The sequence below is a fragment of the Sturnira hondurensis genome, unplaced genomic scaffold (genome assembly GCF_014824575.4).
Source record: "Sturnira hondurensis isolate 20B ecotype Veracruz unplaced genomic scaffold, ASM1482457v3 Scaffold0020787, whole genome shotgun sequence".
NCBI classification, from domain to species: domain Eukaryota; kingdom Metazoa; phylum Chordata; class Mammalia; order Chiroptera; family Phyllostomidae; genus Sturnira; species Sturnira hondurensis.
Window position 1 is genome coordinate 5,543,690 of NW_028093418.1, and position 27,095 is coordinate 5,570,784.

The 27,095-nt window shown below is 57.3% G+C and overlaps 1 protein-coding gene across 4 annotated transcripts; it reads left to right on the forward strand.

Moving 5' to 3' along the window:
- On the forward strand, positions 1 to 26,918 carry DHX30 (DExH-box helicase 30). 4 transcript variants are annotated; one of them, XM_037030373.1, is made up of 22 exons: positions 1 to 305; positions 2,154 to 2,248; positions 4,090 to 4,144; positions 8,592 to 8,687; positions 15,884 to 16,014; positions 16,635 to 16,745; positions 19,279 to 19,571; positions 19,944 to 20,064; positions 20,656 to 20,805; positions 22,512 to 22,664; positions 22,950 to 23,786; positions 24,025 to 24,100; positions 24,181 to 24,285; positions 24,503 to 24,678; positions 24,920 to 25,126; positions 25,220 to 25,301; positions 25,371 to 25,564; positions 25,686 to 25,845; positions 25,931 to 26,088; positions 26,183 to 26,286; positions 26,364 to 26,503; positions 26,593 to 26,918. In XM_037030373.1, exons 3-22 carry the CDS (start codon positions 4,117 to 4,119, stop codon positions 26,844 to 26,846), a joined length of 3,576 nt encoding a protein of 1,191 aa, XP_036886268.1. In that variant the 5' UTR covers positions 1 to 305; positions 2,154 to 2,248; positions 4,090 to 4,116; the 3' UTR covers positions 26,847 to 26,918. The 4 variants fall into 4 exon arrangements, with proteins under 4 accessions (XP_036886268.1, XP_036886270.1, XP_036886269.1 ...); XM_037030375.1 differs by lacking the exon at positions 8,592 to 8,687 and having other exon boundaries at positions 2 to 305; XM_037030374.1 differs by lacking the exon at positions 1 to 305 and having other exon boundaries at positions 2,131 to 2,248.
- The last annotated feature ends 177 nt before the right edge of the window (positions 26,919 to 27,095 follow it).

A 27,095-nucleotide genomic window follows, 5' to 3' on the forward strand; every position in this document is an offset into this window, starting at 1 on the left:
CCGTTCCCCATTGGGCCTGGCACGGGGTGCCGCCGCGGGGTGGCCTCTCTCCTGCGTGAGCCTCAGGCGACCACTGTGAGCCCCAGAAGGGGCCCCGCTCGAGATCTGCTGAGACCCAGAGTCTAGAGCGGGAGGTGGGGTCAGAGGCGAGGGGCGGAGAGAGCTGGGGCGGCAGGCGGGACTTCCGCCCCAGGACCCGGAAGTTCCCGCGCCACTGCTGGTGGGAGTTGTAGTTCGGCCGTGGTTGGGGGGGCCCGCGGCTCATGCGCGGTGCACCGAGGCTTGTTTCACATCTGTAACAACAGGTGAATTGGGCTTTTTATTCTCCCCTTTCGTGCCCCCTTGAGGAGGTTGCCGCGGCTGGGGGTGATCGGCGCGAGGAGGGGTCCGAGTCCGACCGCTGGCTTGGTGGAGAGTGGGGCGGAGAAGCGGGCGGGCCCGAGGAGCAGGCCGGGCATCCTAGGCCTGCCCGGGAAGCCGGCCGGGCCGAGCCGTGGGCAGCCAGGCCTCGGCCTGCCGTTGCCATGGAGCCGGGGCGGGGGCGGGGGCCAGAGAAGTCCGCTGGGGCTGGCTTGGTAGCCAGGGGCTCCGCGGGGGCCGTGGGAGAGGCCGCTTCATTGGCGCAACGACGCCTCCGCCTCTGGGGATGCTCCGTTTTCCGAGGCAGGGCCTGGATAAAGCTACTGGAGTGCTCTGGGACCTTTGTCTGCCCCCCCGTGCGGCCTGGACCGTTCGTCCAAAGGGAGGACTGGTGCAATTTGCCCCCCTGGTTTGCCTCGTTTTGCACCGACCTTGTCACTGGGGGAGGCCAAGGGGTGAGGTGTTCTTTGTTTGCTGGTGGTGCCTTGTCCCATTTCGCAGGGGAAGACCTCATGCATGTTGGGTTCTTTGTTTGCAGTGAACTGGAGTACCAGGGGTCCTCAGAACCCCCAAGCCAGGAGCATGGCGTCAGCAAGCTGTCTAGCTAGTCCTCCTGTAACAGCATTCATCACCTTAATTGTGACTTTGCAAGGCAGAGGTTGTCCCACTTTGCACCCCCAGTCTGCAGGGGCTTGCCATACACTGTAGCAGGTGGACCGCAGATGGCCACTTGCAGACTCTCAACCGGTTTTGGTTGCAACTTACTGGCCAGAGTGAAATGAGACATTGTGCTATGGTTTCCTTTGCAGTTTCTTGGAAGGCAGCAATCCCACTATGCCACTGTCATTGTGGGTATTGACCACATCTTATAATTTACACTTACAGCTTGGAGTTTTGGAGTTTTCAAGAGAACGAACTCTTCTTGGCATAGTTTTTAAGATAGTGCTCTTTATTTTTTGTAGGTGTTAAGCTGCAGCAAATACATTCTTTGCTGCATTGTTTTCGACCCATGCCTGGTATTCCTTTCCTGCCAGGAGATATTTACTCTCCGTGTGTTTTAACTTATGTAGCTGTGGTCCAAAGTTTGTCAGTTGGATACGTCTTGCCCCTTCAACTTTTGAAGACGTTACCATCAATTTTGTTATTTCAGCGACTGCCCCCTGGGACGTCTAGGCAACAGCACGACGTGGGTATCACATTGTGGGAATTAGAGAAGTGTGGCGTGAGCCCGGAGAGCTTTGGAGCGCAGTCCCTCACTTGTAGATTTGCATTCTGCCCTGAGGCAGCTGTGGGATCTTGGGCAAGTTGTGTGACCTCAGGGGAAGAATTCCTGCCTCACTGGATAGTTGCATAGATAAGTGAGATTAACCTATAGCATTCCTTTGTAAACTGTGAAAATGGTGTTTCCACATCTAGTTATTTTCCCAAACTGGAAGAGCTGCTTTACCTGCCTTAGGTAGGTGAATCTTAGTCACAAGGGGGCAGAACTCAAAACTGCAGCAGGCTGCGCTCTGGGCTTGGAGCAAATGCTTTCAGAACTCCAAGCCCCTCGACCGTGCGATCTCTTCCTTGGTATCTTACAGGTTCTGACGCAGGGCAGCTCGAAGTTGGATGGGTCTAACGTAGGTCACAGCAGGTCCTGAAGTGAGGCCAGTGGGTCCACTGTGTGTGTTTCATACCGCTAACAAAACTTGTCCTTGTTGTCAGAGTTAGTAAATGAATTTCAATGATCCAGAGCACTTTCTTTCCCCAAGGGGGCCATCTCTTTAGTGACCCAGCATTGTACTTCCCAGGAGGAGGCCCAGCCTCGTGATGAGGAGTAGCAAGGAGAGAATTCAGCTCCAGTTCAAAAGCCTACGAAGTCTGAGACTTCCTCTGCTCTTGTAAGGTAAGTTGCTGTAGCCACGCACACAAAGCAGTGTGGGTCTCACGCTCAGCCGCACTCTAAAGCAGAAGGCATGTGTGACATTTCTTTGTGACCGTCTTGGAAAAGAGGGAATCATTTTTAATTAGCCATTGTGGAGCCCATAGTGATTCTGCCTGATTTCAGTAGTGGTTCATTATGCAGGCAAACTCCACATAATATTATTTTGCTTATGCCGGTTATTTAAGAGCAACTCTGAGCCGTAAAGTTTTCCAAGGATGGCAGCCATCTTTTCGATCTCTGTCCAGTATTCCAGAGCTCTGTAAAATGCCTCTAAAAGATCCTGTCGTGAATGTCGTGCTGTGTTTTTTAGACCGATTCGGGAAAAGGTAGCTTTGCCTCTGAGTTAGGGTTGGCACGGAGAGGATCGGGGCTTTTAAAAAGCAACACCAAGAGTCCGTTTACCAGCAAGTTGAATTTCTTAGCAAGAAAGTATTGTTTCTTAAATAATCACGTAGCTGCTTTAGATGTTATAGCACCCAGGTTTTCTTTAAAATTAGAATCTCAAATTACACTTTTTTCCTCTTTTATGGTGGATAAAAGGAATCTGTGGAATGTAATTTGCTAAAGAAAATGGAATCATTGTTGATACTGTACTGAAGTTTTCTCTCTGGGCCACCCTATCCCATTGGCTGAAATTTCCAGCATCTCTGGGGGAGAGGAGGTTTGCCCCGGCCCAGCCCCCAACCCCCCACGGCCCCATCGTTTGAGGAAAGAGAACAACAGTCAGGAGTGGGGGTGCAGGCACATTCGACTCCCTGACGTTATCCTGACGAGCTGAAGCGCTGTGTAGGTGTTTTTCAACTGAGGCCCTGTGGTGTAGCTGCACCGACCCAAGAATACTGCGTTCCTAAAAACAGCTATGATGCTGAGTTTGAGTGTTTCTTTAAACAAAATTATTAAACTAGAGGTGTTACTTATTTGTTCTCTACGTAGAGTTTTCAGTTAAGTGTGCTAATGAGCAAAACGCAACAAAATGTTTTGCCAACAGTTGAACTTTTAACTTATCATTTGTCATCTCATAGAGACTTCTCCATGAAAAGATTTCTGTTTTGAATCACTACACAATTACTCTTTTTTTTAAAGATTTTATTTATTTTTAGAGAGGGGAAGGGAGGGAGAAAGAGGGAGAAAGAGAGGGAGAGAAACGTCAGCACAAGAGATGTTGATTGGTTGCCCCTCACGTGCCCCCAACTGGGGACCTGGCCCGCAACCCAGGCTGTGCCGTGACTGGGAATTGAACCAGCAACTTTTCGGTTCGCAGGCTGGCACTCAGTCCACTGAGCCACACCAGTCAGAGCCCCAGGAACTCTTTGATATTGTCTGTCACATCCCATTCCTAGATTTTTGTGAAAGCCCAATTAATCAATTTGTCCTTAGGGTAGTCACCAGCCCTATTTCCTGATGAGGAAGGGGTTGGTATAGAATTTCACTTCCTCCTTGAAGTCCCTGGAAAACTGCGAGTATTCCTACGAGGAAAACCTATGCCTCTCGTGAGGAGACGCACTGCCTTCTGTTGAGCAGGGTTCAGGGTGTTTAGGACAGAGACAAGAATACAGCTCTCAGAAAGAAACTTGGTCATAATTGCTCTGGGGTGGACGCAGCCCTTCCATCCTTGAGCGCGGGCAGCGGTTGGGGCTTTTTAGTGAAGGGCTTCATTTTTCTCATCCTCTGGACCGCACTGTGTTCCTACACTGGATCTTAGCCGAAAGGCCAAGAAGCAACACAGCTCTGTGTCCCTGAAGTCTTCTCCGTGCTTCCTGGAGCAGGGATATTAACCATTGCCTCTTGGCCATCCTTTTTAGGATTCCAGCTCTCCTTCCTGGCCAGAAATGTTCAGCCTGGACTCATTCAGAAAAGGTAAGAACATCACGGTGCTTGTGCCCTCACGCCCTTCCTCCTCAGGCCGGGCAGCTGTGGAGGCTGTGAAAGCCCCTGGCCAGGGGGCGGCCCTGGAGCACTGCCCTCCAGAGTTGTCCCTCAGCCCTCCTCCCGCACGGTGCTCATGACCCGCGCCATCCCTCGCCTTGGCATTGGCAGGTGTTTGCCCCCTCTCCCTCTGGAATGCCCTCTTCCACGTAGTCACTGCTTGTCGAAACCCTACCAGTCTCCCTGGGTCCGTATTTCATACCATTTCCTCCACACACGTCTCTTGATTCTGTCAAACAAATGCAGTCTCTCTCTTCTCTCAGACTTTTGTCAGCACTATACCTGTGTTTTCTTGAGCTTAGTCCAGTCCGAAGTAAATATCGCACCCCCGGGTTGGAAGCTCCCTGCAGTCAGGGCGTGTTGTGCGTGTTTTATCATCCGCACTCCCTGGCACAGCGCGCTGGACGTGGTAGGCAGGCCTCAGTAAATGCTGGTGGCGGCGGATTGAGTCACTGTTCTATTACTGGTCATAGAAGCTGTGGCAAGTCTTGCAGCCAGTGCCCACCAGCAGATGGGATGAGAGGGTTGTATCTGCAATGGCAGAACCAGGCCACAGCAGGGCTACAGGCAGTCTGCAAGAGCTGCTTATGGGAAGCCACGTAGTTGGTAAGGACTGCTAGGGCCATGTCCCCGAGGGCTTTGATTGTCTCAGGCAGTCACAAGACTTTTCTCCTTGAAGGGAACAAAGAGTAAAGGCCTGTGGCCGATATTGAAGTTGATTGTGCTGCTCCTATCTGAGCATATTTTACAAATAAATGAGAACCGTAAGAGACCTGCTGACTAACTGTATTCAGGGGAGATCGTGCAGTTGGGTCTCCTCTCCAAGTTATGTCCCTAGAGGCCTGGGAAACCCTGGCCAAGGGGTGCCCTGCGTAGCCACTGAACTGGGCCAGGAGGGGGTCTGGACGTACCAGCTGCAGCAGCCTCTTCCTGCCTCCTTGTCTGTCTTCAGCCACTCCGTTTCCGCATTGCACGAAGAAATTCACCTCTATCAGCTTGGTTTTATGGGTTAGCTGTCTGAGAAAGGAAACACTGAACTTGAGATTAGTATGGACAGCACACTTTGAGCTGAAAATTGAGTACAACTTCATTGCCTAGTTTACCTGCTCATCAGTGGGCTTTGTTGTCCACATCATAGAAGTTGGAGAGAAGTAGGTTCCCTCTGGTGGGAACGGCTCAGACTTAGGGGCGCTGATTTTGTAGAGACGGAGGCCCAGCAAAGTCATGGTCCTCCCTTTTCCCGGTCACTTAGCTCTGGCATGAAAGGGAGATGGTACCAGCTGAGAGAGGGTTTGGGGCAAAAAAGTCCTTTGTAGCATCTGTGACTTTCCCTTCCCGGCGGGGGATCGATGTGTTTGAGAGGGTCCCCCTCAGGGTGACAGCATCAGCACTCAGTGCAGTGGGCGGAGCGCAGCCTCGCAGGGCAAAGGCCGCGGACCCGGGTGCCGGTGCCACTCTGCCTCGCCTCCTGGCGATGCACGCAGGCCACGTCACAGGGTGGTTCCTCGGGTCAGATGAGCTAGTACATGTAAAGAGCTTAGAACAGGGCCTGGCACCGGGCACACTCGCCATCCGTGTTAGCGGTTAAGTGGGTTTGGGACATGGGCCAGTCTGGTTTGGGGCCTTGCTTTCTGCCCAGGTGAATACTGGGTGCTTGCCATCGACCCTTTCATGCTTAGGGGTCTCAGGGAAAACCATTTAATCTGGTAGAGTCACTGCCTTGAATATTTTGCTTCAGGCAAAGCCATCTTTGCCGGGTTACCTGACTAAGGCTGAATGCTCCCCCTTGTCTTCTGAACGCTGATATCACTTGTGGTTTGCATCATGACCTTGCCAGTCTGTGACACTTTCATTGTTGTATAGGACTATTCTTTATCTCTTAGGGAGTTTTTATGTTTCTTTGTTTCTCGTGATGAGAATGTGAGCTCCCCGCGGTGTCACGAGCCTTGAGAAGTATGGGCCTGGGGGCTCCCTGGACAGACTGGCTGGGACTCGACTCTGGTCCCTGCTAGAAAGGGCTCAGCTTATCTGGTCCTGTGTCCCAGCCCCAGTCTTCAGAGACAGAGTGAAGATCAGAGATGATGGAGGAGAAGCTCTTGGCTGTGGTCTGTCCCCAGCCCCTAGGCTTGGGTTGGCAGGTGCTTGGTAAATGTGAGCAGTTGGGTTTATTTCGGGTGCGGACTGTAGCCGATGCTTTGCTGGAGAGCGACAGCCTGGCCTCGGCACACAGTGTGCTGTGTGGCCGTGTGGCCGAGTGTCTGCCAGACGTGAGCCGTGGGGCAGAGACCGATGTGTTTCAGAGATGCTTCCTGGTGCAGGCAGGGCTGGGCTGTCTGATGCTCCAGTGGCGATGGCCAATAGCAATTCCTTTTGGCCACTGTCTCTCCTATTATGCAATTTCTCCAAGCTGCCAACACCTTCCGACTAGAATGCTTATGTGCCTGGAAAGTGACCTGTCACTGCCTTTGCCAGCATCAGAATCAGGCCACAAAGAGCAAATGAGTCTTTTAAAGGTGGCACAAAACTGGAAAACACAGGATCAGCAGTGGTCAGAGGAGGGTTGTGTGGAATTGTTTTGGGATTATGACAGCGTGGCCCCAGTTACTGCAGATGCTCATTGAGACTATCATTAATCATCAGATCATTCCTCCTTCTTCTTCTTCTTCTTGTCTTAGTTCAGCGTCGCTGGCTGTGAGTAAGGACCCACTTCAGACAGGCTTGGAGAGGTCAGGTGGAAAGGTCAGGTTGGGCTGATCCTTTCCAACCTTAGCTTCAGGCAGAGCTGGATTAGTTCCAAGATAAACCTGGACCCTATGCACCTTGTTCCGAAGACCCGACAGGCGTTCCGCTGTGATGCTGAGTGTGTTTCCTGCAAAGTCACACCCGGTAGTATCCCAAGAGGGCCTGTTGGGGGAGTAGAATTGAGGTGCTACAACCACAACATTATGAACAGAGCAGGACAAAAATGGTCACTGGTGCCTGGGACGGTGCTCGGACCACCGAGGCGGCAGCTCTGTGGCTGCTGACCGAACACGAAGAGCACCCTGAGGAGGGCGGCGCTGGCAGCCACGAGGGCGGCGCGGGCGGAGGTGAGGCTCTGAGCCTGCAGGGCTGCGTCCCCAAGGAGTGGCCCTGTGGGGAGCCTGGGGGAGGAGGACCTGAGTGGGAGAACACGCTCCTTCCCCCAGTTTTATTATGAAAGATTTCAAAAACACTGAAATGTTGAGGAAGTTGTATAGCACACACCCCTGTATCTACCACCTCGATTCTCTACAGATGCTCCATTTTAATTTTGGAAAGATAGGGCTGAAAGGGCTTTTACATCTCCTGCTGGAAATGAGAATTCTGCTCCAGCTTTTTCGGTACCCTTGCCTCAGAAAAGTTACCCTCAAACCAAGGGTTTTCATGTTTTGTTGATTGCATGCCCAGGGGACCGACTGGAGAGGAGCCAGTTGGCGTTACAGAAACGGTATCCCTACAGCAGAGCAGGCTGTTACCCAGGGGCGCGGGGTGTCCCTGCTCCTCTCCCGCCTCTTGGGAGACCACAACCCGTGGGGGCAAAGCGAGCAAAGAGCTTCTGCATCGCTCCCCCTTGACCATCGCGTCTCCGATGTTCGCACTGTTTAGGGGGTTTTAGTGGCCTCCAGCCCTTCTTACCTGTAGAGGCTCGGGGGGGGAGTCTTAATTTTAGTTCACTTACACCAAATATTTGGAACTTCTTAAAATGTACTGTAAAGGTCTCCTGATAAGTAGAATTTAGCCTCCAACTGAGTGGGGACATTGGAATGGCAGACCGTTAGCTTGCAGAAAGAGGGAGGCGGCTGGTAAGGGCAGGTCCGGTCTGGGCTGTCCAAGAGGGCCCCAGCGGTCAGTTGGCCTCTCTTGCCCAGTTCCTAGAGGGACAGAGAATTTGCCGTCTGGTGGCTGACGTGGCTCTCTGGAGAACCTCGGCAGGTTCAGAGGCGGCTACCACAGTGGGGACAGCAAGTGGGAGCGCCGAGGATTTACCTGGCACCGTGGCTTCCTGGTTTCCAGCTGTTGTCCTGCATCGTCCTGGCAACTCCAGACTGGAGAGGAGTACGCAGGATGGGCATTAAACTCGTGGAAGCTGGCTAAGGGAACAGGGAGAGCTCGGGGGCTTTTTTTAGAGCCGAGGAGAGATCTCTACAAGGCTATCACACGCCACATCTGTACGAGACAGTTGCCTTCTTTTGGCGTGGCATTGGTGACACTGTCTCAGAACCCAGGACAGGCTGCAGATACTACCTGGCAACCTCGGTGCCCAGGGCCCCTCCCAGGTCCTCCGGGGCAAGTCCGTCCAAGGGCCTGTGGCTGAGGGGTTGGACCCGTCACCCTGACGCCCTCTCTTTTTCCCCAGACCGGGCCCAGCACAGGCAGCGTCAGTGCAAACTCCCCCCGCCCCGCCTCCCGCCCATGTGTGTCAACCCTGCCCCCGGAGGGACCATCTCTCGAGGTAAGGGAGGAGCCTTGCCCTGGCACCAGCTCCATCCGGGGTCTGTGGGGAGGTGGGCAGCAGGGGGAGCCTGTGCACCAGGGCCACAAGCCTCTGGAAAGTGAGGGGTGGGGTGGGGTCAGTGGAGCGGTTGGTGCCCTTGGGGTTAGGTCCTCTGGAAAGGTTTGGGCTATTTCATCATCCTTGGCCACATGGCTTCCAGGGGTGGCCGACCTTTTGGCATCTCTGGGTAGCACTGGAAGATGAAGAGTTGTCTAGGGCCACACGTTAAAGACACAAACACTAACGAAAACTGATGAGCAAAAAAAAAAGGTTTTAAGTACATTTATGATTTTGTGTTGGGCCTCATTCATAGGTGTCCTGGGCACCATGTGGCCTGTGGGCCCCGGGTTGGACACCCTTGGACTCTGCAGTCTCACTGGGCCTCTGTGTGGCCAGAATGAGGCTTAGGCTCAGTCTGGATGTTGAGCACCAATGTGGAGAATCTGTAGGGTCTGGATCTTCTACGCAGTCCCTGGCTCAGACAACTCAGAAAGTGCTGGGCACTCCCAGCAGGGCCAGACCAGAGAACCCTGACCTGGCCCAGTGCCCTCCACCTTGGAGGCCTTGGGGCCACCCGGCCAAGCATTTCCCCAGCCCCTCAAAGCACTTTACTGACCTGAAAATCTGCCTCTCAGTCCGTTTGGCAAGGTAGGTTCACTGTTTGAATGGGGAGAATATCAAGAGTCGCCAGACAGGTGACAGCTCACTTCAGGTGCCAGTGATACCCAGGGACAGGCCTAGCAGTAGGACCAGGGAAGCACCTCTGCCCGTGAGCATCTCCTTCCTCGCCTCGGCCTTGGCTCTTTTCTGGGTCTGCTAAGACCAGTGCCCCGGTGGCCTCTTTCTCATATCGACATCGGCTCCTGTTCGCACCCCTCCCCAGTTGCCTGTGGAAGAACTCCGTTTCAGGTCATGGAGTCTTTGCCTTGTGGACACAGCATGTCCCCCTCAGGCTCTGTCTGTAAAGTGCTCTGAAGGTCAAGAGCTCAGGAAGGGTGCGGGGAGCACGGAGCACCTGGGTTCCTGCAGCCGCATGGCCACCCTGTCCCTGAGCCCTTTGCACGCACACTGCCCTGCTGCTGGGACCCTGGCCACCAATGGCAGGAGAGAAATAAGGACTTCCGGCCCCTCTGACCCTTTGACTTAGGTAGTGAAGAAATGCCACCCCCTACTGTTGCCAAAACAAGAGTTGATCGCCCTTTTTTTTTTCTTTCTTAAAATGCCCTGTAACTCCAAAAGGCTGAACGTTAACATTTCCAACATGGCAGGTGAGTGGCTCTGAGAACGTCAGACATGCTTTGGCTAAGCTTAAAGCTGGCCAGCGGGGACCAGCCAGGCCGCATGGGTAGGCTGTGCCTCCTTGTGTGCATCAGGGGGGAAGGCCGCTACCCTGGGGAGGGGCAGCTGCTCCCCGTGGGCCAGCCCAGCAGTCCCCACTGTGTCTCCCCAGGGAGCACAGACCCCCAGCCCGATTGTCTCCTCATGGCCACGCCTCCAGAAGGCGTCCGCGGGTGTGGGCGTCTCTGCCTCCTCTCTCTCTGCCTTCCTCCTGAGTTAGGCCCAGCAGCAGCTCCTTAGTCCGGAGGTGACCATGGCACCTTTCTGCCAGGTGTTCTGATCCCCGGGAGGCTTTGCCGATGCCTTTTCCTTAAGAAGGAAGTGTGTGGCAGAGATCTCTCTGGTTCAACCAGGAGAACAGTGCTCAGAAAGCCCCGGCCCCTCAAAGAGGTCCCAGTGCCCCGCAGAGTCAGGTCTGGAACTGGAAACACCGCCACCACCTTTCCCAGTCTATCCCCGAATCTACCACCAACCTCCGGCCATGGCCTCTTTCCAAGGCAAAGGGTGAATAAACTCGAAAACGTTCCTCTAAGCCTCCCCTGGGAGTGTTCCCCACCACCCGGACCTGAGATGCAGAGCACTAGAAAGCAGCTGATGCTCCTGGAAGGATCCTGGGGGTCGCAGGACTGGGCTTTCCTGTGTGCGCTCATTCAGCTGTGTCCCCTCCTCTTGGTGTGGTGGTTTCCCTCCAGGGACCTGGTGCCTCACGTCTGTGACGGGGCAGCCATGAAGATGGGTAGGGTGGTCAGGGTGGCCACCCGGCCCCTGTAGCGCCCCTTACCTTTCTTGTGGCCCACCACATGGACCTTGTCATTCCAGTTCGACTGTCCATAAAACAGCTAACTCTGGCTGAGTCGGGTGGTGGACGTTGGCCAAGACCCCCGGTTTCTTCAGGTGTCGGTGGTCCCTCTCATGTCCCCTCCAGAAGTGCACTGGTCTGCTCAAAGTCTGGCCTGCTTTGGGCTTCCTCCTTTTTTCCCTGGGCCCCCCAGAGTTCAGGGTCCTAGAACACCCCCCTTCTCCTGTGTATTCAGCAGAACCTGTACACCTTACTTCCACGCTGCCGGCGCGTTTGGTACAGGTGATACGCTTGATCCAGGAGTGGAAAGATCTCTGAGCCAGCAGCCCTTTCTTTTTTCAGAACTCCCCTTCTTCCCCACAGGCAGAGGTGCCGGGGCCCTCTCCCCAGGGAGCAGAGTGTGCAGGAGAGACTTAATGCTGGTGGAGAGGAGGAGCGGGACACACTGGATCCCCCTTCCTTTAATGTCCCAAAGCAGGAGTCAGCAACCTTTCTGTAAGGGTCAGAGAGTAAATGTTCTAGGCTTTGCAAGCCGTGCGGTTTCTCTTGCAGCTGCTTACCTCCGCCATTATAGCATGATCCTGGGAGTGGATAATACATAAGGAAATGTGCACCGCTGTGCTCCAATAAAACTTCGTTTATAAACACAGGCAGTGGGTGGATTTGGTCTGCAGACTGTAGTCAGGAAGCCCTGCTCTAGACCAAGGGGGAGAAGATCACAGAACCGGAAGGCTTCAGAGAGCTGGTCTAAGAGCTGCCGTCTTCTTATAAGAGGCAGTGCGGTTTGTAGAGGTGAGCTCTTTGCGGAAGGCAACACCAGTTGGAGCCCAGGTGAAGCAAGTGAACAGGAAAAGGGGACAGGGAGCTCCCTGAGAACCGACTAGTTGGCTGATGCTGTCTTTAAAAAATAAAATTTCAAGCATCCGTTTGAAATGTTTTCTGAAACCGAGGAAACAGTGTAATGAACTCCGCGTGCCTGTTACCCAGCTTGAACGATTAACAGCTCGTGGCCAGGCCCCCACTCTGGCCCCTTGGGAGCAGGTCTGTGTGGCCACAGCGTGCCTGCTGCAGCTGCCAGGTGGCTGTCCGGGTGGAGTGCCGCGCGAGGGGCTGCCTGGCGGCGGGCAGGCCCAGGCCCCGCTCTGCAGGTGGGTTCTGTCTAGGCCGTTGTCTCCTTCAGCTTTCAGGCACCACAGTGTTCCAAGTTTGCCTTCAGCTCCTGCTGCCTCAAGCAGACTTGGTAAGCTGGATTCTTTTGAGGGAATTTGGGCTGCTAATGACCCTTAAAAACCACTGAAGTTGGGTGGGTGTCTCAGCTTTTGGCAAATGAAAATGCCACTTAGCCAAATTCAAAGCTGTTGGAGAATCATGTTGTGCTCCAAGGGTCTTGCCCTCACAACATGGATGATTGGGGTAGGGGGCTTGCTACGGATGGGGTGTCCCCTCGTGAGGTCAGACCATCACTGCCAAGGCCCTTTGCTCTTGCTCCCCTCCTAGTAAAATCCCACTGAGGAGGGAGTGGAGGAGCTGGAGTTGAACCCGCCCCATCCTGCCCGGGGTCTGGCTCTAAGGGACCTGCCCCGTTTGTCTCGGACCACAGAGGGCAGGGTCTTCTCTGGCAGAGCACCCTGCAAAGCTGCCTTCCAGACACACTCGTTTAATCCTAACCGCAGCCCAGCCACATGAGCGGAGCACGTTTGTCCTCATATTCTCAATAGATGACATTGCCCAAGGTTCACAGCTGGCTAGTGGTTGAGTTGGCACTAAGGCCAAGTATTCACACTCAAATCCCATGTTCTTGCCCTGGGCCAGCAGCTCTCAGTGTTCGGAACTTGTTAAAAATGCAGGTTTTCAGGCCCTACTCCAGACCTAATGAGTAAGACACTGGGGGTGGCTCCTTGCATGTTTTTTTTTTTTAAAGTCATCTGAGTGTGGTGACTTTTCTTTTCTTTTTAATTTTATTTATTTATTTTTAGAGGGGAAGGGAAGGAGAGAGGGAGAAAAATATCAGTGTATGGTTGCCTCTGCCGGGGACACACAATGTATCGTGTGTCCCCCTGCCAGGAGCTGGCCTGCAATCCAGGCATGTGCCCTGACTGGGAATCGAACTGCGATCCTCTGGTTCGCAGGCCCGCGCTCAATCCACTGAGCTACACCAGCCAGGGCCTCGCAAGGTTTTTTTAATGAACTCTCCAGGGAATCACCAGTGTGAGATGTAGAATTTCAAACAAACAAACAAAACCCTCAAGCTTGCCAGCTTGCCCCCAACTGTACTGCCAACCTCTGACCAAGACCTTCCAAGATGGAGGGCCCCTTGCTGTCATGGTCCCTGACCACCTGCAGCTTCATTCAGCCTGATTCGAAGCTGACCCAAACCCTGCTGCTCAGTGCCCAAATCGGCAGGAGAGGCGTGAGCCTGGCCAGAACCCAGGTGTAGTAGCTTGGAAACAGGATCCCATCTGGCTTTCAAACGAAGGAGGGAGGGCAGCTTCAGACTCTGGCTAGACCAGCTCGGTTTGGGGCACAGTGCCAGAGCCGGGTACTTTTCACCTCTGACTCCAGCCCTGGGGAACAGGTGTGGTCTGCTGATGCCCGAGCGGTCTTCCCCGTCCTGGCTCCGGGCTCTCCGCAGGTTTACTTTGTAAGCCATTCTGTGAGATGCGTGTCCCAGTCGAGCGATTCTGGCTCGGGAGAGGTTTCGTCTCCTCCGGGGAATGCTGAGCTGAGGCCTGCACTGTTTCCCAGAAAATCTCATTCCCTCTTCCATGACGAGTCTGTGGGAGTGATTTCGGCAGGGTCCGAGCCCGCGGGCCGCGGGTAGACCGGAGCTGGGGAGCGGGAGGCCCTGGGCTGGGAGAGGCGGGAGCCAGGCCCCCAGCTGGGGCGGGCTGGGCTCCGCCCCGCCCCGGGTCAGCCCGGCCGGCAGGGGGCGCGCGGGCCGCCGCTCCCGCCCCGCTGTTCCATGCCGGCCCCGGGCTCGCGGGGGCTGGCGGGAGCGCGATGGCGGCCGCCAGGAGACTCATGGCGCTGGCCGCCGGCGTCTCCCCGAGTCTGCGACCGCCGGTTCCCCGTGCCATCGGGCGACAGCGACGCTCGCGCGGCTTCTCCTCAGGCTACGCCCAGCCCGATGGCACCAAGGAGGCCGCCGAGGCCGGGGTGGCCACCTGCGGGCCCGGGGAAGGCGACGGAAGCATGGTGAACGGTGAGGGCAGTGGCGAGGGCGACCAGGCCGCGACGCCCTTGACTCCTGGGGAAGGCAGAGCTAGGGGCGCGGGTAGGGGTCGGGGCTGGCGGGTTGGGCCCCTACCCCGGTAGCGGCCGAGACCGCCATCCGCTGGCGGGCCGCAGCCTGCTGTTGCAAAGCTCAGCGTGGCATAGACCCAAATGGACCCCGAGCGCAGAGGTTGTGGGACCGCAGCGCCTGCACCTGGCGAGAACAGGTGAGAGGTGCGGGACCTCGAGGGAGTGGGAGAACACAGGTAAACGTCCAGGGATGGGTGGTCAAGGGTTAGACTCAGAGCGTCAGGGGTAAGCGCATCCTATGGGTGTGGAAAAGAGCCCGAAATACTCCTGGGAATTCAGGATTCCACATAGAGACAGGACGATTGCTCTAATGGAGCCCAGCGCTGTGCCTCCTGGGAAGTGCAGGGAGCAGATCTGGCGAGAGCTCGGCTGCCGGTCAAGGATGGATAGAGACAGCTGGCCTCTGCCTGCCCTGTATAGCCAGAGGGCCAGCGGTGCACATATGTGTGGGTCTCTGTGTCTAGGGACCCCTTGATGGTGGGTCCCTCTGTGGGATCAAAGCTTTTTGAGTCTATTTAGATAGTAGTTTCTTCACTGCTTGACTCTTGGTTGCTTTGCAAGTTATAGTTTAGAGGGAGCCGGAGCTGGACAGAATCCTCCCTCTTGGCCCGTTGACACAGGAGGCTGCCCCAAAGAAGCAGTCTTAACCCAGGCAGTGGGGTTGCATCAGAACTCCTGGAGGAGCTTTTGCAAAGGACAGGGCTGTCCCCCAGATCGCTACCATTCTCAGGTGCCCTGCAGGGATCAGGGCATCTCTCCCATGCTGTGAAAATCTCCCTAGATGACTTATGATCGATTCATGCAGGTGCAGCTATGTGTGTGTACCCGTTTTTGGAGCTGGCTTAAAGTTCGGTAAAACGGCAGAGACTGGGCAGAGAGCAAAACAGCTTCCCATCTCCGCTGCCAGCCTCTGACCATGGGTTTCTGGGTGGGCTGCTCTCACGCTTTGGAGCTCTTCCACTTTAAGCCACTTCCGGCAGCTTTCTTCGTGGTCCGGCTGCTCCCTGTCCAGCACCAGCTGCCTCTAGGTACACAGCTCACTCCTGTGTGCTCTTGGATTAATCCAAGGAAAAAAAAGTGAGGTATCTCTCACGGTGTCTGATGCCTCCTGCCACCATTTCTCCAGTGAATGCAGGGAAGGGATAGCTCACACCTTTGTGTTAGCTCCAGAGGTGTCTGCTCAGCGTCCCTTCGTAGTCTGGCTCTAGGCAGGCCTTCTGCAGGGTGCTGGGGCACAGGAGAGCTCGGGCCGGGATTCAGACTCACATGCTGAGGCCAGTCCTCCTTTTTACTGGAGGCAGGGCCTGGCGTCGTCTTGATCTCCACTTTGTGTGTGTGGTGGATTTTTGTTTTGTGGTTTTGTTTCGTGTCTTCTTCCAGACATCAGAATAGGGGTTTGTTGCCATCTGGGCTCCTGTAGCTGATGTATTAAACGAGGAGCTTGGATGGGAAGAGGATGCCAGCTGCTTCCCCTCTGTGGTGTGGAGGTCATTGGCCCTTTTCCTTCGGGACATGGCCGTGCACGCAGGGCTAGCCCCGCCTCCCTTTCCCTTGCAAACCCTGAAGCTGTTTGTCCTTTTCTGAGATGCTCCTGGGTGGTTGGGGTCAGGAGCCTACACCCTGGGTGTCCAGCCCAGGGTTGCCCGGATACACACCATGGAGGTTTTTTTAAAGAGAAAGAACAGCTGTAATACTTTTGTTCTTATTTTCTTAGCTTCTAGGGACCTATTAAAAGAATTTCCACAGCCCAAAAACCTTCTCAACAGTGTGATTGGAAGAGCCCTTGGCATCTCACATGCAAAAGACAAGCTGGTCTATGTGCACACGAATGGACCGAAGAAAAAGGTAACTTGCCGAGCTGGGGGAATGTCAGTCTGACTCTCAGGACGGAGGCTGGCTGCTCGTTTCTCCTTGAGATTTCTTTGTTAGAGAGGCCATTTCTGAGTTGAAAACTGTCAAAGCAGACACTTTAAGAGCAAAGCTAGGTCTGAGGAGGCGCCTGGATTAGGGAATGGGAGCACAGGCGAGGCAAGGCGAGGCACGGCGCGCTCACGTGTAGCACAGGCTTCTGCTCTGGCACTTGGATTGGTCCCCTGCCGACTCACCTGGACCTCAGTGGGCTAAGGTTGATGATGGGATCCTGCTTCCGGAGTCTTGTAGGCCCTGGAACCCATGGAAGCATACAGGCAAACTATTCTGAATGAAGATTTTTAACGTTAAAGATGGGTTCCACCATGCCCTCTGTCTAGAACATGGCACTTTGAAGAAGCAAAACAACTCGAGGTGGGACGTAGGGCCCAAGGGTGGGAGAGTGAGAGCCGTCTGTGGCGTTAACGATGGGCAGCTTTGTCCTGCCTCAGCTCTGCTTCCAGGAGGCCATGGCTGTGCTCTTGACTCTCCCTGCAATTGAGGCAACTTTGCTGTGCGGAGAGGCGCGGGTCCTGATCCTCTCTTCTCTTCCCCAGAAAGTCACCCTCCACATAAAGTGGCCCAAGAGTGTGGAGGTAGAAGGCTATGGCAGCAAGAAGATCGATGCCGAACGGCAGGCTGCAGCCGCGGCCTGCCAGCTGTTCAAGGTGACCCTCCCCGGGCAAAAGCCAGGCAGACTTCTTCATGAGAAACCTCCAGCCCTTGCTCTGATGGTCGCTCAGGGAGGGGTCGGCCGGGTGCTCCACCACTCCGCTGTCCTGAGCCCTTCCTGCCTTGTGGTTCCTTTCCTGCTGTGTAGCCTTCCTGTGGTTTCAGGAACCGCCGAGAGGAGCCCCGCATGGAAACCTCTCCCCTTGTCTGGCGCCCTGGCTACGCTTCCACTTCGGTTTCCATTCTCCTTCCCCACGGTTCCACGTGGGTTTTCCGTGCAGCCAGGCGGTCCTCTCTGCTTACAGCGCAAGCATGGTGGTTGCTTCTCTCACTTCTCAGGCTGGCTGTGGGTTGCTGTCGCCACCATCAAGCTTAGAAAAGAATTCTTCCCTCTCTGGGTGTTCGAAGGCGCTGCAAACCCAACCTGGGAGCTGCAGGTCATGGTCATGTTGCCCCTTGGCCATTCCTCTATTCCCTGCCTGTGCTTGCAGCCTTTTTTCCTTTGTGTGTTTAATTGTGGTAACTTCACCGTCACAGCCTCTGACAGGGTGCAGGACAGTGATGTCAAGCATACTCGCACTGTGGTGCACCCCATCTCCAGGGCTTGTTTTCTCTCTGCAAAACTGAAACTCTGTACCCATTACACAGCGACCTCCCCCGCCCCTGGCAGCCAGCATTCTACTTCCTGTCTCTGGGAATCTGACTGCTCTGAGTAACTCATTTAAGTGGGGTCACACAGCATTCGTCTTTCTGCTGCTGGACGGCAGGACGTCATTCGGCAGGATGGCTTCAGGGTGCGTGCACGTGGCAGTGCGTGGGGTGGCAGCTGGCCCTCCTCCAGGAGGCTGGGTGGTCCACTGTGGGTGGACCACGTCTTGTGTGTCCGTCCATTCAGCTGCCAGTGGATGCTGAGGTTGCTTCCCCCTTTTGGCTGCTGTGAATAGTGGTGCTGTGAGCACGATGTGCACGTGTCTCTTCGAGACCCTGCGTTTAATTCTGACAAGTGCTGGATCCTGTGGTGGTTTGGTCCCTTATTTTTTGAGAAACCGCCACAGCTTTCACAGTGGCTGCACCGTTTTACATTGTCGCCAGCAACGTGCACAGCTCCGACTTCCGCACACCCTCCCAACACCTGTTTCTCGTTCCTCTTTGTGACAGCAGCCACCCCGATGGGTGTCAGGTGATGTCTCAGTGAAGGTTTGATTTGCGTTCCCATTCCTGGTGACAGCTGACGTTGAGCGTCTTTCCACGTGCTTGGCGGTCCCTCGTTGATCTTTGGAGAGAAGTCAAGTCCTTTGCCTGTTTGAGTTTGGGTTTTTCGTCGTTGAGTCATAGCGCTCCCCCCCCCAAATATCTGTGCCTGCAGTTCTCCAGCTCCCCCCGCCGCACCCCCAAACCAGATGTGTTTATGAGCATTGCGCTCACACACGGTTCTGCTGCCCGGAGGTGCAGTCGAGGGAGGAAGGGAGCTGCTCATCCTGTCGGGGAGGAGGTCTGCCTGGACTGGGCACTCCTCCGCGGCCCTGCGGTCTAGGCCGTCGGGGATTTCAGAAACCTGGGGAGTTTTATGAAGGAAGGGTATGGTCACTCCTCAGCTTGTCATGAGTCAGGTGAGGGAGAAGCCGATCTGTAGAGGGTACCTGGGCCATGGCACCCCGTCCCCCGTCATGCGGTGTCAGAAACCCACTTGACATGTCCACACGTTGCCCTGTTGTCATTACCGCTCCCAAGTGAGTTTCCCGAACCCGTGCTGTATGCATGCTCTGCTCCTTGTTCTTGCTTCTCCCTTACGTTTTGGCTCCTTAGATCTGGCCGCCTGCATTTCCGTCCCATCGTGTAGATTTCTGGGCATGGGGACCAGCTGTCACCTGTCCTTCCGAAGCTCAGGGCGGCCAGCACATCGCTTTGTATGTGCCAGGGGCTCAGTAGGCATGCTGTCCTGTAGTCTCTCTAGGAAACGATGATGCCGTGATACGGTTTAAAATGACGCTTTTATATAAATGGCTTTAAAAATGTTGCGGGTTCTTTCTAGAACATGTTTCCAGTATAGGGTTCTTTATTTTTCCTGAGGCATGAACCTCCGTCCCTTTGCTCCGGTTTTGATCCTGTTCTATGAAGCTGGTGCCCTACACGTTCCTTATCACCGTGGGGAGCTGTGTCCACTGCGTCCTCCCTCGGAGCACAGGGTCCCCGTGGGGGAAGGGAGACTCACAGTGTGGGCTCCCGGGGTCTGGATCACCACCATCCCTGTGGCTCCTTAGGTCACTTAGTGAATGTGTCTGTTGCTCTGTGGGGTTTGGGGTTTTTTTGTCTGTTGCATTTTGTCCAATAAGCATAAGAATCTCCCTTGTACATTTCGTCTGTCAAAGATGGACATTTTACTGCTCTCTCTGTGCCAGCTCTGGACTAAGGGCCGAGGCGGGTAGGCAGGTGGCCCCTACAGGACGGGCTAGGAAGTAACTGGGCAGGTTCCAGGCAGGCTGAGGTGTGAGGGTGGTGTGGACCCTTACGACGCCCCTTTCCTCCCAGGGCTGGGGTCTGCTGGGTCCCCGGAACGAGCTGTTTGATGCAGCCAAGTACCGAGTGCTAGCTGACCGCTTTGGCTCTCCGGCTGATAGCTGGTGGCGCCCGGAGCCCGCCATGCCCCCCACTTCCTGGCGGCAGCTGAATCCTGAGGGCATCCGGCCAGGAGCACCTGGGGGCCTGTCCCGCTCCTTGGGCCGAGAGGAAGAAGATGAGGAGGAGGAAGAGCTAGAAGAGGGGACCATCGATGTTACTGACTTCCTGTCCATGACCCAGCAGGATTCCCACACACCCCTCAGGTACAGCGGGAGGCGGCCTGAACCTTGACATGGCACTGGGGGGGTGTTCCCTGGGAGCCCCCTCTGGGAAGGGAGGGCCCTGCCTCATGTGTCGGCATGCCGTCAGGACTGCCCTTCCATCCAGTGTGCCCTGGGTCCCCCAGAGGCCCAGTGACCACTCTGCCTGCTACTGCTCTCCAGTGTGTGGTGGTGGTGGGGGAGGGTTAGCTATGCTGGGTGCTTGAGAGGGTCACAGGCCAGCAGAGACCCCCGCCTGCTGTCTTGCCATGCCTTATGGCTGCCTGCTGCAACTGCCCAGTGCCCACAGAGCCGGAGGGGAATTGGCCCTGGCGGGGGAGAGAGCTTTCTCACCTACACTTTTGGTCCTCCCAGGGGGGGTGCCCTTGAAATGACAGACGATGACAGTGCTGTCAGAGCTCTGACTCAGTTTCCACTTCCGAAGAACCTTCTGGCCAAGGTGATTCAGATAGCGACCTCGTCCTCCACAGCAAAGGTGAGCGGGGCCTCCCCGAGGTGTGCAAGGGTGGGGAGCTGGCTGGGCTGCGTTGGGTCTTCCCCAGACCAGGCCGAGGGGGAGCTAGAGGTGCGTGGGAGGGTGGAGCAGTGGGGGCACAACACAGGAGGAGCTCAGGTTGGGGCTCAGAGGTGGGGCCTGCAAGGGCGGGAGGCCCGTACCTGTGCACACGTGGCGGGCAGGGCCAGAGGACAACCGTCTTGCTGAGGTGTGAGTTCTGTCTCTGCTGCTGGCGAGGGGCTGTGGTCAGGCAGGGCTGGTCTCCAGGCCTTTCTGCCCTCCTAGGACGAGCCCGGTGGAGCACACACTACAGCCTCAGCCCCCACCTGCCACACACCTGTGTGCCATGAAGGTGCTGAGAAGGCAGAGAGCAGCGAGGCCCAGACCCGCCCTCAGCTGGGAAGCCAGGGATTGGGAGCAGGGGCTGAGGGGGCTCCCTCCAGCTGCACAGTGGAACCTCTCCTAGGGCTGAGCTGGGGGGTCTCCATGGCGATGTTTCTTGGCACTGTGGGAGTGCCAGATATTTGTCCTCTCTGCCTTTCTGTAACCGCCTACCTGCCGTCCCTGTAGAACCTCATGCAGTTCCACACCGTGGGCACCAAGACCAAGCTATCCACCCTCACCCTGCTCTGGCCCTGTCCCATGACCTTTGTTGCCAAAGGGCGCCGCAAAGCAGAGGCTGAGAATAAGGCAGCAGCCTTGGCCTGCAAGAAGCTGAAGGTGAGTCCAGGGGGGCCCTGGTGTGAACGGGAGATGCCTTGTAGCTTCCTGTGACCCTTGGCAAACTGGCCCACTTTTCCAGGAAGTGAAACCCGCCATACCAGGTCTTTGGCCTGGATGCCCAGGTCCCGGGTGTTACAGCTTCGTCAGGCTGTGTGGCGCTGCTTTGCAGGACTCCCCACAGTCCCTCCAGAAGGGCTCTGTCATCTCAAGTCTGTTGGTCACCGTTGGCCAGAGCCTGCATGGAGGGGCGAGAGATGCGCCCCTCATTCTGGGCAGCGCGCAGCTGGAGGAATGGAGTCCGTGGTGAGCGGCAGGCAGACTGGTGCCTAGAAGGATCTTGAGTGCCTGGGCTTTGTGACCAAAATGAAGGAGACAACATTAGTCTGGAGTGAAGATGGAAGGGGCAGTCAGCATCAAGGTGGGGGCAACGTGGCCTCTGCTGGCAGGCCCTTGAAGAGGCTTTGAGGTCAGCGGCTGCGCCAGCAGCCGGGTTGGTGGTGTGACTGCCTGGGATGTAGGTGACTTGAACTCAGTAGAAGGTTAACTGCAGGAGAAGACAGGAGAGAGGCCCCACTCCACTCTGGTCGGGAACACCTTTGGTGCATGTTTGGCTCTGAGCACTGATTTAGATACAGCCAGTGGTGAGAGGTAACGAGAGCCTGGTGAACAGGAAGGGGATGGGGACGGTAAGCGGTGCCAGAGGAGGGGTGGACATGTTACTGCAGCAGGACCAGGGCTCACCGAGAGAACCTGGAGGAAGGCTTGTAGCCTGACAGGCACAGCCCTGGGAGCAGAAGCCTCCCAGCTGGTGGGGGCCTGTGTCGGGAAGGAGCAGCTTCCAGGTGGCATCTGTGTGCAGACAGCAGGGGGGCCTTGGGCCGACTGCAGTCCTGTGGGGTGGGGGGCGGCAGCCTCCTGCACCAGAGTCCGTGTTGGCTCTTCCCAGGGTCCTGTCCGGGGACTGGGCGCCTTGAGCTCTGCCTGGTAGCCAGGGGAGGCGGTTGGGACCTGAGGGGCTGAACTTCTTGGAGGAGGCACTGTTTGATCTGGGCTTTGAAGGGAGAGCAGAATGCAGACGTTACAGGTGGTGGGAACACAAACTGTAGGGAGAAGTGACTGACTGGTTGACACACTTGCCCAAGGTGTAGGAATGCCCCGTTCCCTCTCTGGCCGGGTGGCTTAGGGCACGCGGGGAATTAGGATGCATTTCCCTTCCAGCGCCTTGTTTTATCAAGTTGTGTGAATAGAAGTTCAATGTACCTTGGACGATGGGGTCCCCTGAACAGGTGCCAGGCAGACAGCAGGTGCGCTGGGCTTTGCTGAGGCAGCAAGGGCAGAGAGCACCCCTGAGGTGCGTTAGGGGCACACCTACCCTCAGATCTGCACCGGGGATCCATGGAGGTGAGACCGGGCTGTGCGGGGGGTGTCCAGCTGCATGGGGAGGCGTTTCTCAGTGGGACCCCTCCCTGGGCAGGTGTGAGGCATCCTGCTCAGACCATTCAGGTCTTGCTTTTCTTGAATTTTAACTACTCTTTTTTTTTTTGGTGATTTACATTTTCCAGTTTCCTAACTTGCCCCTCTTCCTGCAGCACATCAGCCAGAAAGGGGTTGCTCTGCATGACCTCTCTGGAGCTCCTGAGCCCACCTGGGTGGGTTCCAGGCACGCGGGGGCCTAGACTGAACTGCATGTGTCCCCTCTGCAGAGCTTGGGCCTTGTGGACAGGAACAACGAGCCACTCACTCATGCCATGTACAACCTGGCCTCCTTGCGGGAGCTGGGCGAGACCCAGCGCCGGCCATGTACCATCCAGGTGCCTGAGCCCATCCTCCGCAAGATAGAGACCTTCCTGAACCATGTAAGAGAGCCCTTCTCGTCCCCATCCCCATCCACCCGCCTACTCCAGACCGAATGCTTCCACCTGCAACAGGCAGTGGTAATGCCCCACTTCCGGACTAGGAATGGGGCCTGGGAGCACCTTTTCCCCCAGCAGCCCAGCCTTGCCCGTGAGCGTCCCCAGGGCTGTCATGGACTGAAGTCATCTGGGCCACACTGTGTGACCTGTGAATCACGTGGAGGGACTGGGTGCAAGCGAGGAAGAAGGTGTTTTTCTTTGACCACGTTGCTTCCTCCCATCCCCCAGTACCCGGTGGACAATTCATGGATCTCCCCAGAGCTCCGGCTGCAGAGTGATGACATCTTGCCCTTGGGGAAGGACTCCGGGCCCCTCAGTGACCCTATCACAGGCAAGCCCTACACACCCCTGTCGGAAGCAGAGGAGGTGCGCCTGAGCCAGAGTCTGCTGGAGCTGTGGCGGCGGCGGGGGCCCATCTGGCAGGAGGCCCCCCAGCTCCCTGTGGACCCGCACCGGGACACCATCCTCAGTGCCATCGAGCAGCACCCGGTGGTGGTAGTCTCTGGGGACACAGGCTGCGGGAAGACCACGCGCATCCCCCAGCTGCTGCTGGAGCGCTATGTGGCCGAGGGGCGCGGCGCCCGCTGCAACGTGATCATCACCCAACCACGCCGCATCTCGGCTGTGTCTGTGGCGCAGCGGGTCAGCCACGAACTGGGCCCCACCCTGCGCCGGAACGTGGGCTTCCAGGTGCGGCTGGAAAGCAAGCCCCCAGCCCGAGGCGGGGCCCTGCTCTTCTGCACAGTGGGCATCCTGCTGCGGAAGCTGCAGAGCAACCCCAGCCTGGAGGGGGTGAGCCACGTGATTGTGGACGAGGTGCACGAGCGGGACGTGAACACGGACTTCCTGCTGATTCTGCTCAAGGGCCTGCAGCGGCTCAACCCGGCCCTGCGGCTGGTGCTCATGAGCGCCACGGGCGACAACGAGCGCTTCTCCCGCTACTTCGGCAGCTGCCCTGTCATCAAGGTGCCTGGCTTCATGTACCCCGTCAAGGAGCACTACCTGGAGGACATCCTGGCCAAGCTGGGCAAGCACCAGTACCCGCACCGGCACCGGCACCATGAGGTGAGGGGCGAGCCCACTTCGGTCCACCCGGGGCTCTCGGCCTTTCCTTTCTGTCCCTGGGGCCTGGTGGCCGCTGGTGAGTGACCTGTTCCGAGCCGTGACTTTCTCCATAAAAACAGAATGATGGGGCCTCGGTGCTGGGGTGTGGTGAGGGTTGCAGGTGACATGTTAGGTGCCTCGGCCTTACTGAGTCCCTCGCCCTGGGGCTGTGACTGTGGCCTCTCTTTCCCCACCCCAGTCTGAGGACGAATGTGCACTCGATTTGGACCTTGTGACCGATCTAGTTCTGCACATCGATGCTCGTGGGGAGCCAGGTGGGTGCCACCCCTGCCCTGTGCCCACCCTGACCCTGTGTGCTGGGAGCAGCCCCTCATGCCTGCAGGTGCCTTTTCAGGTGGGATCCTCTGCTTCCTGCCTGGCTGGCAGGAGATCAAAGGGGTGCAGCAGCGCCTGCAGGAGGCCCTGGGCATGCACGAGAGCAAGTACCTCATCCTGCCAGGTGAGAGCTCTGCACTGGGCTTCATGGCCCCCAGCTGCCCCCTCGCCTTCTGTCCGGGGGTGTGACCCAACTGGGACTCACGGGGCCGGGGCTTCTGACTAGATCGCAGTCCTCGACGGCTCTGCTGCCTTTCCTGAGCACGCCGACCTGGGCCTCGCTGTCACAAGCACGGCCGGAAGTCCCTGCCCATAACCGGTACGTGCTTGCTGTCCCCCAGTGCACTCCAACATCCCCATGATGGACCAGAAGGCCATATTCCAGCAGCCGCCAGTCGGGGTGCGCAAGATAGTCTTGGCCACCAACATCGCTGAGACCTCCATCACCATCAACGACATCGTGCATGTGGTGGACAGCGGGCTGCACAAGGAGGAGCGCTATGACCTGAAGACCAAGGTGGCCCCACCCCCGGCCTGCCGGCCCCCGCGAGCAGCTCCAGGTTCTGGGCCGCCCTGGCCCCGGTCAGGGTCAGCCCCGGGCCTGCCGCACGTGTCTGGAGAAGGCTGCGCTCCGGGTCCTGTGTGCCTGTTGGGGCCAGGGAGCTGTTGAGGGTTAGGTGAGGGGGCGGCCAGGCACGGGGGAGCACCGAGGAAGGCCCGTGGCACCCGAGTCACCGCTCGCCTGCCCCCTCCCCCAGGTGTCCTGCCTGGAGACTGTGTGGGTGTCACGAGCCAATGTGATCCAGCGCCGGGGCCGGGCAGGCCGCTGCCAGTCGGGCTTTGCCTACCACCTGTTCCCGCGGAGCCGCCTGGAGAAAATGGTCCCGTTTCAGGTGCCAGAGATCCTGCGCACGCCCCTTGAGAACCTGGTGCTGCAGGCCAAGATCCACATGCCCGAGAAGACGGTGCGCCAGGGTGCAGCACGGGGGGCTGGCCTTGGGGGCGGGGGGCGGGACACAGGCTCACGGGGTTGGGGCTCTGCTGTGTCCTCACTGCAGGCCGTGGAGTTCCTTTCCAAGGCGGTGGACAGCCCCAACATTAAGGCGGTGGATGAGGCCGTGATCTTGCTCCAGGAGATCGGTGAGTGGGCAGGTTTGGGCTGGGCCACAGTGGCCGACGAGGGTGGGCCTGACAGCTGAGCTGTTGCAGGGGTGCTGGACCAGCGGGAGTACCTGACCACTCTGGGACAGCGCCTGGCCCACATCTCCACTGACCCCCGGCTGGCCAAGGCCATAGTGCTGGCCGCCATCTTCCGCTGCCTGCACCCACTGCTCGTGGTCGTCTCCTGCCTCACCCGGGACCCCTTCAGCAGTAGCCTGCAGAACCGAGCGGAGGTGGACAAGGTCAGACCCACCCCGCCCCGCCCCGCCCCGCCCACCCCACCCCACCCCACCCCACCCCACCCCACCCCACCCCACCCCAGGGTCCACTGTAGCCTCTCCCATGATACTCCTCCCCTCCCAGGTGAAGGCACTCTTGAGCCAGGACAGCGGCAGCGACCACCTGGCCTTCGTGCGGGCTGTGGCCGGCTGGGAGGAGGTGCTGCGTTGGCAGGACCGCAGCTCCCGGGAGAACTACCTGGAGGAGAACCTGCTCTACGCACCCAGCCTGCGCTTCATCCATGGTGAGAGCCCCCCCCCTTTGGTCTCCAGCCCCTCACCCCTCCCACCTGCACTGGGCTTCAGGGGCTCCCGATTCTGCCTCCCCAGGACTCATCAAGCAGTTCTCCGAGAACATCTACGAGGCCTTCCTGGTGGGGAAGCCCTCGGACTGCACGCTGGCCTCGGCCCAGTGCAACGAGTACAGCGAGGAGGAGGAGCTGGTGAAGGGCGTGCTGATGGCGGGTCTCTATCCCAACCTCATCCAGGTGCTGCCTCAGGGAGAGGCTGACCGGTCCCTAGCCCCCTTCCCCATCCCTGGCTCCTTGCTTAGCCCAGCCTTCTTTCCCATCACCCCTGCAGGTGAGGCAGGGCAAGGTGACCCGGCAGGGCAAGTTCAAGCCCAACAGTGTCACGTACAGGACCAAATCAGGCAACATCTTGCTGCACAAATCGACCATTAACAGGTGGGGGACAGGCAAGCCTGGGGAGGGCAGCTAGGATGGGCCAAAAGGGTGGCCTCACCCAGCCCTTTATTCCCCAGGGAGGCTACGCGGCTACGGAGCCGATGGCTGACGTATTTCATGGCTGTCAAATCCAACGGCAGCGTCTTCGTCCGGGACTCCTCCCAGGTGCACCCACTAGCTGTGCTGCTCCTGACTGACGGGGACGTCCATATCCGTGGTGGGTACCTGCAGACCTCCCACCCTGCTCACTGCCCCATGCGGGCTGGCCTGGCCTCACCTAGGCTCCCACCCTTTCCTTTCCCCCAGACGACGGGCGCCGGGCCACCATCTCACTGAGTGACAGTGACCTGTTGAGGCTGGAGGGTGACTCCCGCACTGTGAGGCTGCTGAGGGAGCTGCGCCGGGCCCTGGGCCGCATGGTGGAGCGGAGCCTGCGCAGCGAGCTGGCTGCCCTGCCCCTTGAGGTGCAGCAGGAGCACGGGCAGCTGCTGGCCTTGCTGGCAGAGCTGTTGCGTGGGCCCTGTGGCAGCTTTGACGTGCGCAAGTCCGCTGACGACTGAGCCCTGCCTCTGCCGGGCTGTGTACAGAGTGCAAATGTTTATTTAAAATAAAGTTCTATTTATCCCTTGTGAGCATCGCTATCCGCTGGGGGCTCCTCTATCGGGGCCTCAGCACCCTCAACGGTGGGCCGCAGTTCCCTGAACTTCTGAAAGAGTAAAGGTGGAGAGGTGGGGCGTAGGCTGCGGCCCAGAGTCTTTGGAGGAAGCGGGTGGGAACCCACTCCCTCAAGAACTTAACCATCAGTGCTG

Excerpts from the sequence above, each read along its gene's own strand:
- DHX30 (XM_037030372.1), top strand. The coding sequence starts at position 13,867 with ATGGCGGCCGCCAGGAGACTCATGGCGCTGGCCGCCGGCGTCTCCCCG. Across the intron at positions 16,746-19,278 it reads CGGCCTGCCAGCTGTTCAAG|GGCTGGGGTCTGCTGGGTCC; the intron begins GTGACCCTCCCC and ends CTTTCCTCCCAG. Across the intron at positions 20,065-20,655 it reads CCTCGTCCTCCACAGCAAAG|AACCTCATGCAGTTCCACAC; the intron begins GTGAGCGGGGCC and ends CCGTCCCTGTAG.